The sequence below is a fragment of the Dermacentor variabilis genome, chromosome 10 (genome assembly GCF_050947875.1).
Source record: "Dermacentor variabilis isolate Ectoservices chromosome 10, ASM5094787v1, whole genome shotgun sequence".
Taxonomy (NCBI): Eukaryota; Metazoa; Arthropoda; class Arachnida; order Ixodida; family Ixodidae; genus Dermacentor; species Dermacentor variabilis.
The window spans coordinates 57,246,356-57,266,848 of NC_134577.1; the positions used below are offsets into that span (position 1 = coordinate 57,246,356).

The 20,493-nt window shown below is 45.3% G+C and overlaps 1 protein-coding gene and 1 long non-coding RNA gene across 2 annotated transcripts; one reads left to right on the forward strand and one right to left on the reverse strand.

The window, feature by feature from the left end:
- The first annotated feature begins 9,949 nt into the window (after positions 1–9,949).
- On the forward strand, positions 9,950–12,149 carry LOC142560569 (uncharacterized). The gene is made up of 2 exons (XR_012823396.1): positions 9,950–10,948; positions 11,431–12,149. It is a non-coding gene; the product is annotated as an uncharacterized LOC142560569 (long non-coding RNA).
- Positions 12,150–12,153: 4 nt separating this feature from the next.
- LOC142560567 (uncharacterized) lies at positions 12,154–18,464 on the reverse strand. Its single transcript, XM_075672773.1, has 4 exons — positions 18,420–18,464; positions 17,262–17,572; positions 13,518–13,665; positions 12,154–12,565 (listed from the first exon to the last, which is right to left on the reverse strand). The coding sequence occupies exons 2-4, from the start codon at positions 17,546–17,548 to the stop codon at positions 12,170–12,172; spliced, it is 831 nt and encodes a 276-aa protein (XP_075528888.1). The 5' UTR covers positions 17,549–17,572; positions 18,420–18,464; the 3' UTR covers positions 12,154–12,169.
- Between the last annotated feature and the right edge of the window lie 2,029 nt (positions 18,465–20,493).

Sequence of the window (20,493 nt, forward strand, 5' to 3'; positions counted from 1 at the left end):
CGTGGGGTCCTTTGATTGTCTGACGAACCTTGTGAGCTCTTAGGATGTCTCATCCAAGGAGGAGCAGTATTCCAGGCTCCTCAAGAGGCGGAATGTGATTTGCTACAGCCTTCAAGTGAGCGTAGTGCCATGCAGAATCAGGTGTCGGAATTTCATCTCTGTTTTCGGAAATTGTCTTGCACTCGAGGGAACTTGACTTCGCCTGACACGCTCTGCACAAAGAAGCCATGAGCGACTCTTCCAACCACTTCGGTACTGCCGGAACAAGTGCGGAGTGTGTATTGCGTACGAGTCCCCATCACCTTGAAATCGTTGAGAAGTTCTGGCCTAACCAACGAGCGATTACTCTGGTCGTCAAGAATCGCGTACACTCTGAGTGCCTTCTGAGGCCGAGTCTCATGGGTCACCTCTACGAGTCAGATTTTATCACACAACTTTGTGTCATTGCCAGCATTTGACACTTCAGTACGCCTAGATGCGACTCTTCTTTCTGGGTTATCTGTGGTACTGTCCTCACACCCACTAGCGCTTGACGACTCTGAGGTTGGCGATGCTGGGTGAAGCGCTGTGGCGTGGTTGGCGCAGTCGCATATGAGGCATATCACAACTGCCTGACATTGCCACTGCATGTGGTTCTTAGATGAGCAGCATCGTAGGCAGATCCTTTGCTTCTTTAGGAAAGATAACCGCTCTTCCAAGGTTTTTTCACGGAAGGCGCGGCACCTTTCCAAAGGGTGAGGTTTTTTGTGATGTGGGCACCACCTCTTGAAGTCCTTCGATTCTGGTTGCTGTTCGTTAGTAGTGGCATCTTGATTAATCTTGGCAGAAGCAGGATCCACTTCTGTTTTTCTCCCTGATGTAGATGATCTTTGCCGCATGGTCTTGGTAGCATTGTCTTCCTTCCTTTGATTGAATTCAGACGAGGCATTTTGTGGGTGCAAGATGAAACTCGGGTTGTTCCTTATGCTGGCCTGATCTCTAACAAATTTGCAGAATAAAGAAACAGGGGGAAATGCAGTGTTGTGATCTTTCTTGTATTTTGACCCTGCCAACATCCAATTTTTTTGCAGTCCAGATGGCAACTTCGAGATAATTTTGTTCACCCCTCTTGCGGTATCCAAATAGCTAAGACCGACAAAATATGGGTCAGTTTTTGCAGCCTCGACTTCTAGCAGGAGGTCACCAAGTTCTTGGAGTCTGGTATTTTCCCGGTAAGACGTCTTCGGGAAGTCTTCCAGCCGCTTCTGTAATGCATCCTGAATTGACCACTTGCAGAAGTACGACTGCGCATGCGCCAAAACCGGCTGCGGGGCGGCGCTTCGTGAGCACCGCCTCCGTGGTTCGAAAGCAAACTGCGCAGCTCGGGTGTGACACGCCTGCCAACTGCGTCGCTTTTGGCTGCACGAGCTATTATTGTGGAAATGGAAATAGTAATTTCTTCAGATTTCCGCCTGCAAAGGTTAACGTGGAGAGAAGTTTGTGGACGGCAGCAGTGGAGCGGTCGAACCTGGACGGCACTCCATGGCAGCTAACAGTGCGTTCTAGGATCTGTGGCCTGTGCAGGCGACTTTCATTCCCTTGTCATCTCCTGCCAGTTCTGCAACGCTGAGCAGAAGGCCAGCGACGTGCTGGCAGGTCTCACTGAGGCTGTAAAATATAAAGAATGCAGTTTTCCTTCGCACTCGCCACTGAGTGACTGTGAGTATATGCAAGTACGATTAAGTGATTTGTGAAAAACTGCGCATAGAGATGTGGCCAGTCTATGTACTTTGTGTCATTTGTGAGTCTGCACTCGTCTTCTTTTCTTCCGTACATGTCATTTAAGTCACTTTAGGCCACGGTGTTTACGTTAAGTTTTATGATCTTAACTTAACCTTCTTTTTTTAAAGCCCACCAGCGGTGTGCCTGACAAACGGACGAAGTGTTGGCATGAAGATAATCCCACACATTGTCGCTTGTTATCCGGCACTCTGAGAATTCAGTTGTCCGTCCCACTTTCAAGAACGGCAAGGAACTGAAGTCATCTTCAATCATATTTAGGGCAGGTCATATGCAACTACCAGAGAACGTCGACGCTTTCACAAAACGTGAAAGAAGCTCTGCAAACACAACGACGTCTCGATGCCGCCGTACCAAAGCAACTTTCAGCAAGGCTGGAGCCAGGATGTTTTCCAACCAAGTGGCAAGGCGCAAGCTTCCTGTTTTTCGCGCTAGGTGGCGCTCCGACTTCTGCAAATGGTCAATTGCCTCAGGGTGCCCGAAGACGTCGTCTAGCCATTTCCACACGACGTTAAAGCCCGTTGAAAAGTCATCGGCGTGCACCAATTTCAACCTCCGAGCCTGATGTGACAATTCAGGGCCAAGCCATTTGATGAGAAGGTCGAGCTCTTCCTGGGCAGAAAGACCTAGATCTCCCATGACACCTTTGAATGATGACTTCCAAGCGCGAAAGTTCTCAGGTCAATCACCAAACTTGATAGGACCGCTTGAAACAAAGTCCTTGCGGCACAGGAATTTAAGGACACCGGCTAGCTCTGAGTTTGAACTGCTGTGTGCTGGGGCGTACACAAGCGGCTGCGGATCAACTCGTAAGTCCATAGGATGACTCGTAGCTCCAGCATGCTTATAACTTGGGTTGTTAGGGGAAGCATAGTAGTCAGGTGGGCCGTTCATCAACTCGCAGACACATTATTCGCAGCTGTGTTGGCCCCCGGCGATGTGTGAGCGTTGTTTACGTCGCCGCTAGAGTTGGTAACAGCCACCTCAGTAAACACAAGTGCAGCGTTGCATAGGGCTGGATATAGCTCCTAATCTGGTGTGTTCGGTCCACAGAAGGGAGCGTGCGTATGCACTCCCTGTTCGTGGATATAGCTCCTAATCTGGTGTGTTCGGTCCACAGAAGGGAGCGTGCGTATGCACTCCCTGCCATCCTGCACCACGGCTGCCTCAAGCGCATTCGCCTGTGCGTTTGCAGCTGCCGCTTCTTCTTCATGCTGCAAAATATCCAATTCAACCTCAATCCTTGCCTTCTCAATACGCATCGCAGCCTCTCTGTGACCAAACTCTACTCTGGCCCGGACAGCTTCAGCTTGCGCGCGGGCCTGTACGGTGGCTAGGCTGATTGTTGACGAGCCCAATCGTCGTGACCTCGAAGAAACGCTTGAGTGGGCCAATAGAGAGTGTTGTGACATTGTCTCTTGTAAACGGTCGCATTCTCGTTCTGTAGCCTCATGTAACTTGTTGCTTACGGTCACATCACGATCTGCTTTGATTGCTTTCTGAAGCTCTAATTCCTGCTGGGTTTCAGATCTGCTCGTTTTGGCGAGGAAGGTAGCGTATCTGGCAGCGATGTGCTCGTAGCACTCATATCTTGCACGAAGCTGCCTTGCGGCGCTGTTAATGTGTTCCTCTTTCGCACATGACATTTTGGTAATAGCGGTCTCCACGTTCTTCCAGACAGCATCTACTCTCCGGCAGTGCTCTTCGTGGCTCGTTTCATACATTTCTTTAGCTTTCATGGAGAACGTAGTTGCTTTTTGTGATTTAATGTTTGCCGTGGAAGCTTCATGCTCTGCTGTCCTAACTTGAGACATTTCAGGCATAAGCTTGTCCTGATCCATTTTGGCATGCATGCTTCATGAACTATCTCACTCAAAGCGTATGTGTGTGGTGAAGCCTGCTAAGCTGCGCGATGAAATTTGAAACGAGCCCACCTTGTCGTCCTGTGTGCCGTCAGCTGCTCAACTTCTAGGCGATGCAGTGTCCTTGCAGTAGGCGGATGTCATGGTCAAACCGGAGGCCTTGCCGTGCGACGTATTCCACTGCGGCGGATGTTGAGTTGGCAGCCAATGGCAGTCGACTTCACTTTCTTACTATACTGGCCTCGCGGATCGCACTTGATGGGATCGAAGTGTCCGCTGTCCAGCTAGATAATGGGTCGAACGCAATTGAACATTTAAAACAAACTTTAATTACACTAAGAAGGTCAAAAAACCAAGTTAAAAATACACAAAACGTCCAGTTTTCTGCTCGCAAAGAAGTGGTCCTGTCTCTAGGCCAGTAGGGCGAGTCTACCCATCCCGCATTTTTCGAACCACAGTTTCCATCCTCGTCGCCGTTCCCCAGGCCCGGGAAACATCACCCGACACCTCGAAGCGTCGTCACTGGGTCACTTCCAGGAACCGAACGGAGGGAGCGGGTCCTTTCTCTTGCGCACAGCTCGGAGTCCCCGGGGGCGTCAGTGACACAGAAAGCAATAAAAGTAAGGAAGGCTCGCCTCCTTCTTGAAAGATAAGTCCAGCCGTGCGTTCGCGATGCGCACAGAACAGGGCTCTTTCTGTTGAATATTTCTGGAGGTGGCGACTTTCCACAAAATATTGACCAAGCACCCACCTAACATTGGCAAACAGTCACTATAGTTACAAAGGTGATGAAGCGTTGTGGTCGCATAGCTGAAGTGCAAATGAAAAGATAGAATGGGCACTTGCTAAGTCCGAGCTTGGTGTGCATTTGAGGCTGCTTACCATCTGCATAATGCCATCAGCGAAATAAAAAAATGTTCTGCTGTTGAAACTGCTTCAAAACATGACAAACACCTAAAGGTCATTGATATCTTTAAACTTTCTCTTCCTTACTGTGGGAATCGAAGCAAACACTGTACATGTAGAACAAGTGACTTGGCCTCGTGTGTTGTTACTTAGGTAAAGAAGAAAACTCGTTTCACTTGCTATGTCGTTTTGCAACTAAAGAGTTCTCAAAACAATTAGTGGGGTTTTTTTTTTTTTGTTGTTGTTCATAGATGATGCTGAATGTTAGTTATGTGTAGCGGAAGGATATAAAACTCGCCAGAAAGATAAACTATACTTTGAGCGGACACATTGTAATTTATGCCTGCTTGGGCTAAGCCATCAATATTATGATTTGTTTTGTTTTTCTGAAAGATAGCTTTCTGGTAGTTTAGGGCTCTGTCTACGTCTTCAAATCTTGCATTTGTGCAAGTCTGCGTTTGGCTGTGGTGTGCTCTTTTCTGACTTTTGTTTAGACGTACTAAGCATTCTGTGTGACTGTCCTGGTGCTGCCAGGGCGGTCACAAAACTTACTGGTGCTGCCTAGTGTTGCAAACCACAGATTCATGGGCATCATGAGAATTTTGAACTATCTGAAAAAATAAAGTGAGCAGTACGATTCTGAAAACTTTTGTTGGCATTAATGTGTGTACATTGAGTTGGGTCACAAGCAGCTCAAGCACATTAAAGCTTTGAATGAATAGTGGGCATTTTGCAAAGGGCTTGTTTTTTTAAGTAGCTTGCATGCATTAAACAGGCGAAACATATCCGTCATGTCGCCATCTCTAATACCCTAGTTACATGGTCAGCTTAACCACGGTTAAACTTAACTGTGGTAAACTCGTTCTGCAGCGCCAACCATAGCCCGCCGGAGTTACACAAGCTATCCTGCTAATGGTTAATGGCATGACGACGCATCACGTGATCTCTTGCGCACAGGCTTCATTTTAAATCATTTGTCAGCAAAAGTTCATTACAATGGTATGAAAATATTATTTTTGAGCTAAATTATTGTCATATTTGGGAGTTTTATTGTTTTAAACTGAATTTTGTACGTGTTTGTTCTATATTTAGCCTAATTTGGGAATAATCTGCAAACGCTGGTCGCATTCGACTGTAGAGTTTTTACGGCTGACAAAATCCGTTACCCCCAAGCCATTATCTCTCCTACATTCCTGCATCGTATCTACGTGCCCATTTCATTTCGTGTTCTGTCTGGTGAAATTACGTGTCTGGTTATCTTTACCTTCTTCTTATATTTTGTGTTATCATTGCATTCTGTGTGCTAAGCTTGTTCTGCATAGGTACATGGCAGCTGTGCGTGGCTCTAGAATGCTACTTCCTTCGTGGGAATCTGTGTTGTGTAATGTTTATGAGATAAATGCTTATTTGTTTTGTGCTATATGCTCACTTTTTATTTTGTTTTGATACGAGAAAGTTCTCCAACATTCTAATCATGCTTGCCTGCGTGTCATCAGATTCTACTTGCAATCTTGCAAACGTCTTCTGAAACTTGTAACTTTTTTTTAAAGCTTTCGCAGCTTGTTGTTCCACTTGTGTATGTAAGCTGAGGAGGTCTTCGAAGTTTCTCAATGTAGGACTCTTCCTTCCTTTGGACTTGCTGCTGGCACAACAGCTGCCTGTTCTGGTACCCAGGTCACTTGTTATCCCAGGCTGTGGACTGTCTGGATGGCTGTGGAGTGATGCTTTTTTCGCGAACACTGCTCTCCTGAGCAGAAATATCGCCATCGTCCCACGATGCAACAACTTCTCCACAATTGGCCCGTTCGTTCACTTGTTCCATATGCAAATTTCGGTATGTCAATAACAAATAAACATTAGATGTAGCAGGAGTGGTAATAACAGTGAGCAGGAACGTGTTCAGATCGCCAAGATAAAGATATGTCTGCAAGTTGGGATAAAGATTTGGATGGAGCTGCATAGGTGTACATTACACCAAAGTTGAAAATAATTAGGCGCTGGCAACATTCAAATGTATGTTGCCTTGGGGCGCACATATCGATGCGTAAAAGCCCAAGTATCCAACATGCGGCGATGGCAATACCGGCCACAAGGCACGAACATGTTGTGTTCTCGTGTTGCCCACTAGAGGCTTTTCCTGCCCATGAATTTATGCTGTTTGAATTTATTTGTCATCCAGGCCTAAGAGGCTGGCATTTCAAGAGCACTAGTAAGCAGATGTCGCTTCCTCTGACAAGTACAGATTCCCCCTGCACAGCGTTTCCCCCTATATTCATTTACCGATAACGCTTGTTCATGTTGTCGAGCTTCAAGCGCGCTTGCTTCGTTGAGTAGGGTCCTTTTCTGGCAGGAAGAGTGGCATTGAGTCTAGCCATCATAACGCAACACATTTCTGCGACATGGGCCCCGTGTCGCAGAAAATTCAGTGTCAGCGTTAGGCGTCGACGTCCCGCGAGCGGAAATTGCCGTATATGTTTTATGCAGTGCTAAAGTTCTTTTTCTATCACTAAAGTTGCTCATGCCTTGTCTTACATTCTTTACAACATTATTCCTTGAAATTTTAAGAATGACAACCCACAAACAAATGTCATGAAACAAAAACATCGACAGCGCTTGCCTTTTATGTACTTCCCCAGAGATCTCCTGAATAGAATGAGGCCAGCTTCCAATTCCATTTCACAAGCCTTTTTATCCTTTTTTTTTTTTTTTTGCACTCATGACATATGAAAGGTCTTGGAGCTCTTTTGTTGCGAAAGGTCTTTGTCATGTCTTTGTAAATATGCAGTGTGCACACTTTTGCTGTTACTCTTTGAGTTCTCTTGTCGATGAAGGTATTTATTTGTCTTGGCTACCTTAACCTTCAGGTCTACCAGGTTTGATGGTAGCTTACCCTTAGACAAGATACACACCTGCTGGCTATTGTCGGCATGTTTTTGTATATATGAAGATGCCAAAACCTGTAAGATCTGAAATTGTATAGATTATTTAAGGTACTGACACTTGTCACTGCTTTACATACATATGTATATATATAAAGATTCATGCTTACATTGAAATTCTAGCTGAGTGCATTCAAGCCACATAGCACTTCCAAGCAATGTGCTGATTTGGATGGGTCTACTGTATCTTGAAATGTTGTCTTCCATCTTATAGAAGTAAATGGCAGCATGCAATCCATTTTGCCTGGAACTTGAAAGAATGGAAAAGTCAAGTTGTGTGATTGTGCATTTTATTAGCAAATGTTAATGCGAACACATGAAAGTCATGGAGAACGAAGTGTATAGGAATGTGTACCACCATTTCTTGCATTATCATTTCAAAACTGCATGGAGCATCCTGAGTCTACCACAAAGCTTTGGATGGCGGTTCAGCAATGTGTTGTTCATTGCATTGTCTGTACACTTGTATTGACTTTGTGTACCAACTTTTAGAGCAGCAGCAGCAGCGTTGGAATTCAGGATAATGCTGTGCAATTGAAGAGAAATAATTGGATGTTTGTGATGCTTTCAGGCGACCTGGTACCTAATTGGTAGTGTTTTACAAGGTTCAGGTGCTATCTTGTGTTCGAATTATGTTGGAATGGTATCCAGCTGAACCTGGAAGTCCTGTTCCGAAAGATAATGTTCACTGAGGACAAAATTTTAACATTGCACATTTAGGAAGAGCTTGACACAGTTGACGGTGTAACTTGTAATTTTTGCCACGTTGTTGTCATTTATTGTGTGCAACTGGTTTCAACCAGCATTGTGTACATGCTGTTGGAGCACAGTTTAGTAAAATGTTGAATATTACAAAAGGCTTGCTATGGTTCTTTACTTTTGCCTTGCATTGACACTGTCGAATACGAATTCGGTTTATTCAAATAGGAAGTATACAGAGGAAGTAAAGTATGATGTATCTGGATCAGTTGCTTATGGCTAGTTGAGATCCATATTAGTAATAACGTTGACTATGGTAATTTGGCAATAAATAAATAAGTAAATCACACAATCATAAATACACATTCACAGAAAAGGCGGGCTGTTCCTGATGATAACTACGACAAACGTAAAACAAAACTTGCAGGATGCTTCAGTTTCGCCTTTAAGAGTGGAATGCAATAGCATTCAAAGATCCCTGACTGCTTCTCACACTTCCCGGCAACTGCGGCTTATGTAACCGTAATGTTTACCAGGAAACGCTGGTGGCGAACGCTACGCATAAAGGCGAGCTTTCTGGTAGAAACACCGCCTCTTGTGTGGGCAGGTCCTGGAGATAGTGCAGAGCCACACCAAAAAAAAAATTGCATCATTTTCAAGTTTCTGTTATTGTTTCACACTTTTAATATTTCAGTCTCAGAAGATTTCACATAAAAGGCATGCTCTGTTGGTGTTTTGTTTCATGACATTTGCTTGTGGGCTGTCATTCTCAAAATTCCGAGGAATAACATTGTCAAGAATGCAAGACAAGGTATGAGCAACTTTAGTGGTAGAATGGTGTGGCAATATAACCCGCACATACCGCATGTCATATGGGAAGGCGTGGCAAATACATAAACCTAAATATATACGGCAATTTTCGCTCAAGGACACCTCCACCAACACTGTATTTTCTGCGGCATGGGGCACTTAACGCCGCCTTGTTAAAAACGGCTTCATACATCAAAGTAACAATACACAAGATGTAATAAAAGCAGACGGAGAGAGAAACAAGAAATATTGATACCCTAAACAGATAATAGTAGGGCATAATAATTGTTTGATCGTTGCACTGCTAAGCATGAGGTCGCAGCATCGAATCCCAGCCGCAACGACCACATTTTGATGGTGGCAAAATCCAAAAACACCTGTGTCCCGTGCATTGGGGGCATGTCAAAGGTCCCCGGGGGGTCAAAATTAATCTGTAGTCCCTTACTAGAGTGGCCCTCATATTCAGATGGTGGTTTTGGCTCGTAAAACTCCAGAAATTTTAACGGTGTTGGAATGATAATGAAAAAATTTTGCCGTGCCGTGTATTAGGTTGTGATGGTAAGTTGTTCCACAGGAGTGCTCCAGTGCCGTTCAGTCTCTCATATTTCCGTATACATTATCAATCTTTATTTATTATGATTTATTAAATGTTTATTGACATTTGTTTATCTGTTGGAGTAGTAGAAATGCTATATTTATGCTGCTTTAATGTGAAGAACTTTCAATTACTCCTAAAATAAAAACAAATTTAACTACTCATAGTGCAGGTGCGCCGTGCGGTTAGAAGAGAGCCACTTAGCGCAGTGCGTGCCAGTGCGGTCTATCTGCGCAGGCGCTGTATCACCGATTTGCATATCACTGCGATTTCTGTCGAGGCTATGCTAAATCAATGGCATTGGCTAAATGTTCCCGCAGCAGCGATAGAGACTTGCGCGCTGACATGCGCACGTCACAGTTGTGCGATCACGTGCCCAGCTGTGTTTACATTCCTTCTTTGAAACCGAAACTCGGACTGGTCGCTACAAACAAAAAATTAAATAACTACGTGTCGCGCTCTGAAGCAAATGATGTTTCGTGCCGTGATTACTGGGTCATTCGCTATTTATTGCAGCAGAAAAAAACAAGATCGAAGTTTTGTGTTAGTACTCCTTTACGCGCAAGTAACTCTATGCTCAATAACTATAACAAGATTAATCATCACGAGTCAAGACCAGACAACGTCGCATCCAACGCGAGCCGAGAAGAAATGGCGGTTTCTATGGAAGCGTCCACGGAAACGGATCGCGAGCGTGTGAAGCGCGCAGTCGCAGCGCTTATTCATTCTCGAGTGTCGCGATTTCACGCATACATGATGCTTGAAGCTGAAATTGAGAGAGAAGCAGACATCTCGAGGGACATCGAGGACCAGTTACTAGTGAACTCTTTCACTATCGCCGCCGTCGTCGCTGAAAGTTTGCCCCGTGTGCGCCGCCCGGCATGGACTTTTCAAAGGAATGAGCGCTGGTTTGAGAACACATTGCCTCACCTGAGCGATTTTCATTTTAAACAGGCACTTCGCGTTTCGCCCAGCACTTTCAGGTTCCTTGTCGAGTCGCTGGCATGCGCTCTGAATCGTGTAAACACAAACATGCGACAGTCCATCTCTCTGGAGAAAAGAGTAGCCATTGGACTATACCGTTTGTGTTCATCTGCGGAGGACAGAACGATTGCGCACTTATTTGCTGTCGGTCGTTCAACGGTGAACTTGTTGTGGAGGCAGTTTTGCGCGGCTGTTATTGAGCGGCTTGAAAGCCAATGGCTCTGTATGGTCCGTCGTGACGAAATGGCCTACCACGTCAGAGAGTTCTTCGCCGTGACTGGATTCCCACAAGTTGTTGGTGCGCTCGATACCTGTCACTTCGCCATATCACCACCAAAGGAACACGCAACGGACTACTGCAATTATAAAGGATGGTATGCTATTGCAAATGGTGCAAGTTTACCGGTCCCACGAAAGGGAGCAATTACAGTGGCAAACTTGAAGATTCCGTTGTTTTAAGGGAATGTGCACTATGTTTACTTCGACGTCGCCATGAAATCACATAATGTAAATTTTTGTTTATGACAGCATTTATTTGGCCCGAATGGACCCCTTCGTAATGTAGTGTAGTACATGCCTACGTGCTGTTTGTACTATGACAATTATGGTTTATTTTACAAGTTATGTTTAGTCTTCGTACGAGTGTGTTGTTAATATTAATGTACATAATGTTTGCAGTAAACTAGACGTTGTCCTTTACAATGTCTGCTACGTATTGTAAACGCAGTTGTGTTTACTGATCGAGTTCAGCAGTGACCTTTCTTGGTTGCCTACTGTTACCAGTAATCCATAAATTGTCTTTTATGATTACTGAACACTCAGGTGCAGTACTAACAAGCCTTCTTTTCCCCTGCAGGTACAGCATTATACTGCTGGCATTAGTAGACCACAGGTACCGGTTCCGGTACATCCGTGTTGGAAGCCCAGGGAGATTCGACGACGCCAGTGTGTACGCTGGTTCAGGACTAAAAGAAATAGTGGAGAGTGCACACTTCAAGTCTCCACAGGCAATGATTGAGGACACTCGCGTTGCTCCAGTCATTTTGTGTGACCAGGCGTTTCCTTTGACAGAACACCTCATAAAGCCATTCGTGAATCCACGGGATAGAACTCCCGAACATGTGTTCAACTGCAATCATTCAAGAACAATGAGGATAGTAGAAAATGCTTTCGGAAGGATGAAAGCACGTTTCCGATTTGTTGCGAAAAGGATGGAATGTCGGCTGCCAAACTCAAGGAGAGCAATAAGGGCTGCTTGCACTTTGCACAACATCTGTGAGGATTTTCGGGACCACGTCGAGCAGCCATGGGAGCAGGAAGAACAACTTTCCACTCTTTATGTGCAACCGTCCCATGACACCCATGCTCAAACTGAAGGGGGAGAGAAGGCAAGGAATGCATTTGCAAAATACTTTGCGAAACGGGTGTCCCATTCCTCGTGAGCAATTTAATATCTTTGAAATGTAAACTTGCATTATTTGAAGTGAAAACACTCGCGGCAACTTATTAAATATATGTCACGGCTAGTGTGTGTGTGTGTTCTTGTGCGCAATAAAACATGTACAAATTTATGCACCCATAGCCTCACATAGCATTTATTTCTTTGCCATATCGCTTAAAATGGCGAGAAGCTTATCATCAGTTTGAGAAAACTTCTGCAAAAGCTTGAGTTGCTCTTCCTTCAGTTTGATTTCTCGGTCTCGCCTTGACTCCATTGAAAGGCGGAGCTGGCGCTGCTCCTCCAGAAGCTGCGTCAATAGTGTATTTGTGGCTGGCAGCCGCTTTCGCCTAGTAGCTACCGTCTCCTTCTGGTGATGTGAGTCATCTTCGCAGCTGGGGATGGGCAATGCCAGAGAGGGAATAGATGGAAGCGAGCTGTGCGCTCCTGATGAACTGCTCGGCGACGGTGTTGCCATGCTGAGCGGTGGTGAGCATTCTTCAGCGGCATTGCCAGGCTCACCAACTTCACTTCGCACATTGCCATTTAGAACCTGTGAATAATGGGAATTGCACGTCTTTACCACACGAAGAAGCACCGGTGGCAAAATGAGCACAATATTAAATAACTTCTGTGGCTCTTCTGTTTTTTTCTGTGTGCAACTTCTTTGGGCACTGCGTTTATAAATTTACATGCCAAGTTAACACCTCAATATTGCAAGTAGCAACAAAAATTATGCTTAAGGCACATGTGGTTTTACTTCTGCAGCTAAAGTGTCCATTACCTGCATACTCTGCTACATAATTTACAGCATCAGTTAATGTATGCTGGTGGCGACAGCATTTCCTCGTGTAGCAATTTTTTTTTTTTGTGCTTTTCGACTATAATGATTGACATCAGGCAAATTTCCGAAATGGCTCAGTATTTCCAAAATAACACTAACACGGGTAGTGAACATTGTTTTTGTGCGTGCATCAATTTGGAACTGACTGAAGAGAAAAGTGCATAACAGCTGTGTCTCGCCAGTACTTGCGTACGGGGCAGAAACCTGGAGGCTTACGAAAGGGGTTCTACTTAAATTTAGGACGACGCAACGGGCTATGGAAAGAAGAATGATGAGTGTAACGTTAAGGGATAAGAAAAGAGCAGATTGGGTGAGGGAACAAATGCGAGTAAATGACATCATAGTTGGAATCAACAAAAAGAAATGTGCATGGGCTGGACATGTAATGAGGAGGGTAGATAACAGATAGTCATTAAGGGTTACGGACTGGATTCCAAGGGAAGGGAAGCATAGCAGGAGGCGGCAGAAAGTTAGGTGGGCGGATGAGATTAAGAGGTTTGCAGGGACAACATGGCCACAATTAATACATGACAGCAGGGGTTGTTGGAGAAGTATGGGAGAGGCCTTTGCCCTGCAGTGGGCGTAACCAGGCTGATGATGATGATGATGACTTAACTCGCGCATGAAGTGGATAAATTGTAATGGGTGCCTGCACACTCGCCTCCTGTGCAGGGTGAAAATGTTCAGTGCAGGAGCTCTCCTGCGCAAGGCTGTCGTCGTGCAATGGAAGTGAAGCGAGGAACCGGTGCAGGTCCCAGTAGTAAGGCCAGACTATGGCCCCCGTTCCTGTCTCCTTCCGCTTTATGAGTCTGCAAGCAAAAGTAAGCGAAGAACAAGCATTCGCACACACCACTAAACGGCTCTTTCTTTAGCGATCCCGCTACTTGTTCGCTGCTAAAGGTGTTAGAGCAAGTTTCCCCCCACAGTCTTGAATGAGTTGTCAAATACAAGGAACAAAAGAACTCATGCAGCCAAATGCGCAAAGGAACAGATGTCACAGCATGTAAACTTCGGAGGGTACCAAACAGAAGGTCCGGCTTAACGGCTTAGCCACACCTTCCCGTCCACCACTGCATGCAGCTGAAATGCGATATGAGAACATATCATAAGAAGCCAACAAACAAAGACGCCATGAACAACATAGGGGAAATTATTTGTACTTACTAATTGAATTAAGTGAAATGTTATTGGCAATGAAAGTGGATAAAAAGACAACATGCTCCAGGTGGGGAACAATCCCACGTCTTCACATTACGCATGCAATGATCCACTCTCATTTCCATTAATTTATTTCTTTAATGCAATTAGTAAGCACAAGCAATTTCCCCTATGTTGTCCTTGGTGTCTCGTTGTTGGCTTCTTATGACATAATTAATAAAAATTAGGCCCCTCGGTTCACCCTGTTTCTTCTCATTCAATATGTGAATGTGTACAGCTAGAAAATCGGCATTCCAGCGGAGTGTGTTGCGTCTGTCGCTTGCTCGCAAATGTCCTTCTTTTTTCTTTGTCCGCGTGTTTGCCCGCGCTAAAACAAAGTAGAAGATGCTAATACATTTGCTCTAAGTATCATCATGACGCCTACCTTAAATTTAAGAACTTTGAGGGCGCTTAAGCTTCGTTTTTAAGAGTGGAACGCGATAGCATCCAAAGATCCCCGGCTGCTTGTCGCGCGTCCCAGCAGACGCAGCTTATGTAACCATAATTTTCACCAGGAAGCGCACAGCCGCAGAGCTAGACGAGGTTCCCGTTAGGCTGATTAATGAACAAAAACCAAAAAGTAAGGAAGCTCTGGTAAAAGCAGTGGAAAAAACTTTAAAAGATAGACGAATACCAGACTGTTGGCGACAAAATAGAATGAATTTAATTTGTAAAGGTAAGGGGGAGAAAGACAGAATTCACTCGTATAGACCGTTGACCATTACATCGGTAATATACAGGCTAGCAACGCAGACAATCAAATTAAAGCTGCAAACTTGGGCAGAGAATAATGGCATTTTGGGAGAACTTCAGAATGGCTTCAGAATAGGTAGGCATTTAGATGATAACTTATTTGTTCTTACTCAGTGTGCCGAAATATGAAAAGTAGAAAGCAGACCGTTATATGTGACCTTTTTATGCATTACAGAAGCCTATGACAAAGTAGACCGCAAAATGTTGTCGGATACTCTGGAAGGGGAAGGCTTAGGTAACGATTGTCTGCAGCTTTTGAGAGATTTACCTAGAAAATACCGTTTGCATTGAATGGGAAGGGATGAGGAGTGCGGAGAAAGTTCATATCAACAAGGGACTCAGGCAGAGGTGCCCTTTATCCCCGCTGCTGTTAGTGATGTACTCAGTGAGGATGGAGAGGGCGCTAGAAGGAAGTAATATCGGGTTTTAATCTCTCATACAAACAGGCGGGTGCAATAGTAGAGCAGCAGGTTCCAGGTTTATTTTATGCAGACGACGCTGTGTTGCTAGCTAACAAGCAAAGTGATTTGCAATGTCTGGCTAATATCTGTGGACAGGAAGGCAACAATTTAGGTTTGAAATTTAGTGTTAGAAAATCAGGTGTTATGGTATTCAATGAAAACAATGAATAGACAGTGGCAATACAGGGCCAGGAAATACCTCGGGTAAGAGAATATAAATACCTTGGTATATGGATAAACGAAAGTAATAGATATATGGAAACACAGGAGAGAGAGAGAGAGAGAGAGAGATGCAGATGAGAGAAAGGCAGGGAGGTTAATTAGAGTTAAAGCCTCCGGTTTGCTACCCTGCACTAGGGGAAGGGAAAGGCGAAGTAAAGACGGAAAGAAGAGCGTGAGAAAGAAATATGAAAAGGACGGAATGGGGTCATTATAGTTTTTCTAATAGGCCACTGTCACATAATAAGGTCAACAAAGCCTTGACCGACTTTTGCTGCGACGACAGTTCATGTCAGCATTCCAAAACTGACTGTTCTGAAAGTGGCCTGTCGTCAAGGCGTGCCAACGCGGGAAACACAGGAAAAACCAATAACAGTAAAGGGGAAGGGAAATGCAGCCATAATGAAGCACAGAGTGCTATGGGGATACAATAGGTATGAGGTGCTCTGGGGTATGTGGAAAGGTGTAATGGTTCCAGGACTTACGTTTGGAAATGCAGTTGTTTGCTTTAAATCAGGGGTACAATCAGGATTCGACGGGAACCAAAGGTCAGTGGGACGCCTCGCATTGGATATCCATGGGAAGACTACAAATGAAGCTGTGCTGGGTGATATGGCCTGGACTAGTTTTGAAGTGAGGGAAGCTCGCAGTAAAATTGATTATGAAGAACGACTGAGGAATATGGAAGAAAGTAAATGGGCTGGGAGAGTGTTGAGGTATCTGTACAGAAAAAACACTAATTCATAGTGGAGGAAAAGAACTAGGAAGCTTACCAGCAAGTATGCGGCCTGTAGGGTGGACAACACAGCAACAAAGAACGTCAAGCAGAAAGTCAGAGAGGCTGAAATAATCTCATGGGTGGCGGCAATGGAAAAGAAACCTGCCATCAGTAACCTGCCATCAGAGGAAAGAATGAAATCAGGAAAGAAACAAATTATGATAACTCAAAGAGAAGCTCATTACTTTTCAAAGCGAGATATAAGAAGGAAGAAGGAGCATGTGCTTGCTGCAGTAAAGCTAGGGAAACGACGGTGCATGTTTGATTAGAATGTGAAGACGTCTGCTCAGCGGTTGATTTAGGCACCACTGGCCTCTTTGAAGCCCTTGGGTTCAGCGACAGCAGTGAAAAAGTAAACATGTTCGTAATAGATTAGCAAGAGGAGTTTGGAAGATTGGTGGAAGTAGGGAAACGACAAAAACGGAGACGAGCAAAGGCAAAGTTCGCAATACGGATTCAGAAAATTTGGTTGTAATAGTTCATACGTTTTGTTTTGTTTTGTTTTTTTCACCTAGGTGGCGCATTACTCTCTTAGAAAAATTTACACCCTTTGGGGCGTATCTTGTCCTACAACGATAATCGTCATCTGTCTTGCCAGCGTTTCCTTTCTTTAACGCTACGAGCCCGGTACTTTCCAGTCACGAACGGCATGCGCGTTATCAGTGTGACGCAGCATTCTCGACAGGAAAGTAGCGAGCGCCGAGTTTCAAGAAAGGAAACGCAAGCAAGGCAGATGACAATTATTGTTGTGGGACAAATATACACCCCAAAGGGTGCAACCGTTTTAAGAGTGTAGTCAGTATAAAGCAAGTGCTTGGTGGAGCAACTCACCGCCCCGTTCCAAAGGGCACGCTCACAACATCCATCCATCCATCTATAGCATCATTCAAAAAGTAAATTGCAATGAAAGACAGTCATCGAGGGCTTGCCACCAGTGAAAAAACACGCTACAGCGTACGGGTCAGCTCCTCTGTTGAGTAAAGATAGAAAGGCTTACCTGTATTTGTTCCCAAGGTTTTCCATTTTCTTTTTGACCTCCTTTGTTGTCTTCTTAAAGCCCGACTCTTCCAGCTTTTGCCGGATGGCATCGTAAACTTTTATGTTGCGCTTTGCGCGTAGGTCGCTAAGGTGCTCTTCCCAGAGCCGTATGAGCGTCTTGGTTTCTTCCTCCGACCACGTTGCTTTTTGAAACTCGTGTCCATTTTGTACAAACAAGCGACGGCAGCGACGGCGACTTGACCAGTACCAGTCCACACGACGCGTTCCACCAAACTGTGCGGCCATTCCATCGCCTCCTTTACTAGATGCCTGCCACAGAAGCAAAAAACCAGTTTCCAAACCCTTTTTCTTTCCTCCTCTTCACAAGTGTCAGTCGTGAGCGCCACATGTGGCTAGCGGGACCACTGGGCACTATCTTACGTGGCTTCCGAGATTATCGTAACGCGCGCATGCCAAGCTCGAAGGCCATTAACCTCAATCATAGCTCAGCGTATGTTTGCAGGCATTACAGGCAGCAGCTATTCTCTAGTAGGAAACAACTTAAAAAAAAAAACAGCAATTGGCAACCAAGGGACAAGGACTGCACGGGGTTGTTACTCCGCCAGCCTATCACAGAAGCAAACAAAATCGTCGTCGTGCGACCATTTCAAAATGGCGTCGTACTTGGTACCTCCGGGGCGTCTGCTGTTCTTGAAAAGTGTTTTTCATCAGCGGAAGCGATGAGGTGCGCAACAGACATGGACAAAGTGTATGTAGTCTGAGCATTTCACTCTTCAAAAGTGCGCGGTTTAGTTCATTGCACTGCTTACCCCGTTTTACTCATGAAACTTCACTGCCAACTGAAACGTGTCAACAAATAATTGCAGCGAAGCAAGCGTTTTATTTCAGTTCAATAAATAATTAGGCTTTCATCGTTCCACTATAACAGACGAGTGAAAACGTATAAGATTACGCGCTTGTAAATTTATTTTTGTGGTTAACGCCTCATTTAGGTAACAGGGAAAGTTTTAAGTACGAACTGTTTGCAGCCTCGCGGAGAAACCGTGGCTGGCGGTTATGAGGACATGGGCGGGGCTTCACTGCAGACACGAGTTGTCCTCGACTATGGAGCCAGACAACCAGCATTTAAAAAGCGCACGCAAAGGATTGCACCGACCGTGGTTTCACCGCTGTACCGACCATGTAAACACCATGCGTTGGGTCACCAGCCGTCAGCATCGCCGTCCGCCACCCGTGATGATGGATGGATGGTTGCTATAAGCGTCCCTTTTGGGAAGGGTGGGCGTGTTGCGCCACCAAGGTCTTGTCATTATATTGCATAATGCCCTACCTATGTTTAAAAGAAGGAAAGGGGGAAAATTCTACGAACTCCCATCACCAAACTTTCTGAACCTCTATGGGGAACTTTGTTTCTGTACGCCTCCGTTCCAAACGCCTCTTGCTAATCTCTATTGCGGACAGGTTCACTTTCCCCCTGCTCTCGCTGAGTCCAAGGGTTTCAAGGAGGCCAGAGGTGCCTAAATCGACCGCTGAGCAGATAGCTTCACATTATAATAAAACATGCACCATCGTTTTTACGGTAGCAAGCATATGCCCCTTCTTCCGTGTTGTATTTCGCTTTATCGTGTTCTAGGGCATCCTGATCTCACCTCGAAAAGTAATGAGCTTCCCTTTCAGTTATCATGAGTTGTTTCTTTCCTCATTTCGTTTTTTCCTCTTAAGTAGTTACTCATAGCAGGTTCATTTTTCAATGCCGCCACCCATGAGATTATGTCAGCCTCCCTGGCTTTCCGCTTGACGTTCTTTGTTGCCATATGTTGCTCGTTATACCGGTTGCGTACTTGCTGGTTAGCTTCCTAGTTCTTTTCCTCCACCGTGAGTGAATGTTTTTCCTGTACAAATATCTGAACACTCTCCCAACCCATTTAGTTTCTTCCACATTCGTCAGTCGTTCTTCGTCATATCACCCTGTACAGCTTCATTTATAGTCTTCCCGTGAGCGCCCAATGTGAGACGCCCCATAGACCCTTGGTTGTTATCCAGTAATGATTGTACCCCTGACTTCAAGCAAACAACCGCATTTCCAAATGTAAGTCCTGGAACCATTGCGCCTTTTCACATACCCTGAAGCACCTAGTACCTATTGTATCTCCATAGCACTCTGGGTTCTGTTATGGCCGCATTTCTCTCTCTTCCCTTTTGCTGTTATTTTTTTGTCGTGCGTTTCCATATCTATAGCCTTCGTTTATCCGTATTTATATGCTTTTACGAGATGTATTTCCCGGCCCTATATTGACACTGTCTGTTCACAGTTTTCGTTGCATATCACGTGCTGTTACCAGCTGGAAGCCTTTTCAGCTTTGCAGCATTCAGAATATTCCATTCTGGGTGTCAGATTGAAACTACATACTGCTCTCGTAACAAGGGAGGAGTTCATAATGTCCATTCCTACATATCCTAACACCTGATTCTTTAACACTAAATTTAATACCTAAATTCGCATCTTCCTGTCCACAGGTATTAGCCAGACGTTGCATATCACTTTGCTTCTTAGGTAGCGACGCAAAGTCGCCCGCATAAAACAAACCTGGAAGCTGCTGCTCTACTACTGTACCCGCCTGTTTGTGCGAGAGTTTAAACCCGGTATTACTTCCCTTTACCATGTACATCATAAACAGCAGTGGGAATAGAGGGCACCCCTGCCTCCGTCCCTTCTTTACATCAACTTTTTCTTCGCTCATCATCCCTTCCCGTTCAACGCAAACGGTATTTTCTAGGTGCCGTTGTCAGATGAGAAGAGGATTTGGCACCCGGAGGTGCCGCGTCCCAGAGCTGTGCTCATCAACCCATCATCATTCGGTACATTGACCCCGGTACTCCCCTTCTACCCGTGTTGACTGGGCGGGGGGCTTTGGTTCGGTCCACCGGTCCTTTCCGGACAAGGGGGATGTTGTGGTGCAGCGTGACTGGGCTACTGCTCTCAACGCACAAACAGCCATGCGAGTCTTACAGGACACGAGCCCGACAGACCGTCAGATTGCCTTAACAAAGAAGAGGTCAAGGCACACAACCTTGGAGACTCTCCACCAAAGCCAACCGCGGAGCAGCGCGTCCACACGAGAGTGTGCCACGACCGGTTCCGGCTCTGGGTTCCACTGAGCCAAACAAAACCACGTGGATCGACTGGCACACACGGCCGAGTCGAGCGACCGAGGAGCATGCACCATAAC

Coding starts and splice junctions, on each gene's coding strand:
- LOC142560567 (XM_075672773.1), bottom strand. CDS start 17,548: ATGGCCGCACAGTTTGGTGGAACGCGTCGTGTGGACTGGTACTGGTCA. Junction 13,666..17,261: donor AACCTTGGGAACAAATACAG/GTAAGCCTTTCT, acceptor TTTTGCTTGCAG/ACTCATAAAGCGGAAGGAGA. Junction 12,566..13,517: donor ATTTTCACCCTGCACAGGAG/GCGAGTGTGCAG, acceptor CATTATTCACAG/GTTCTAAATGGCAATGTGCG.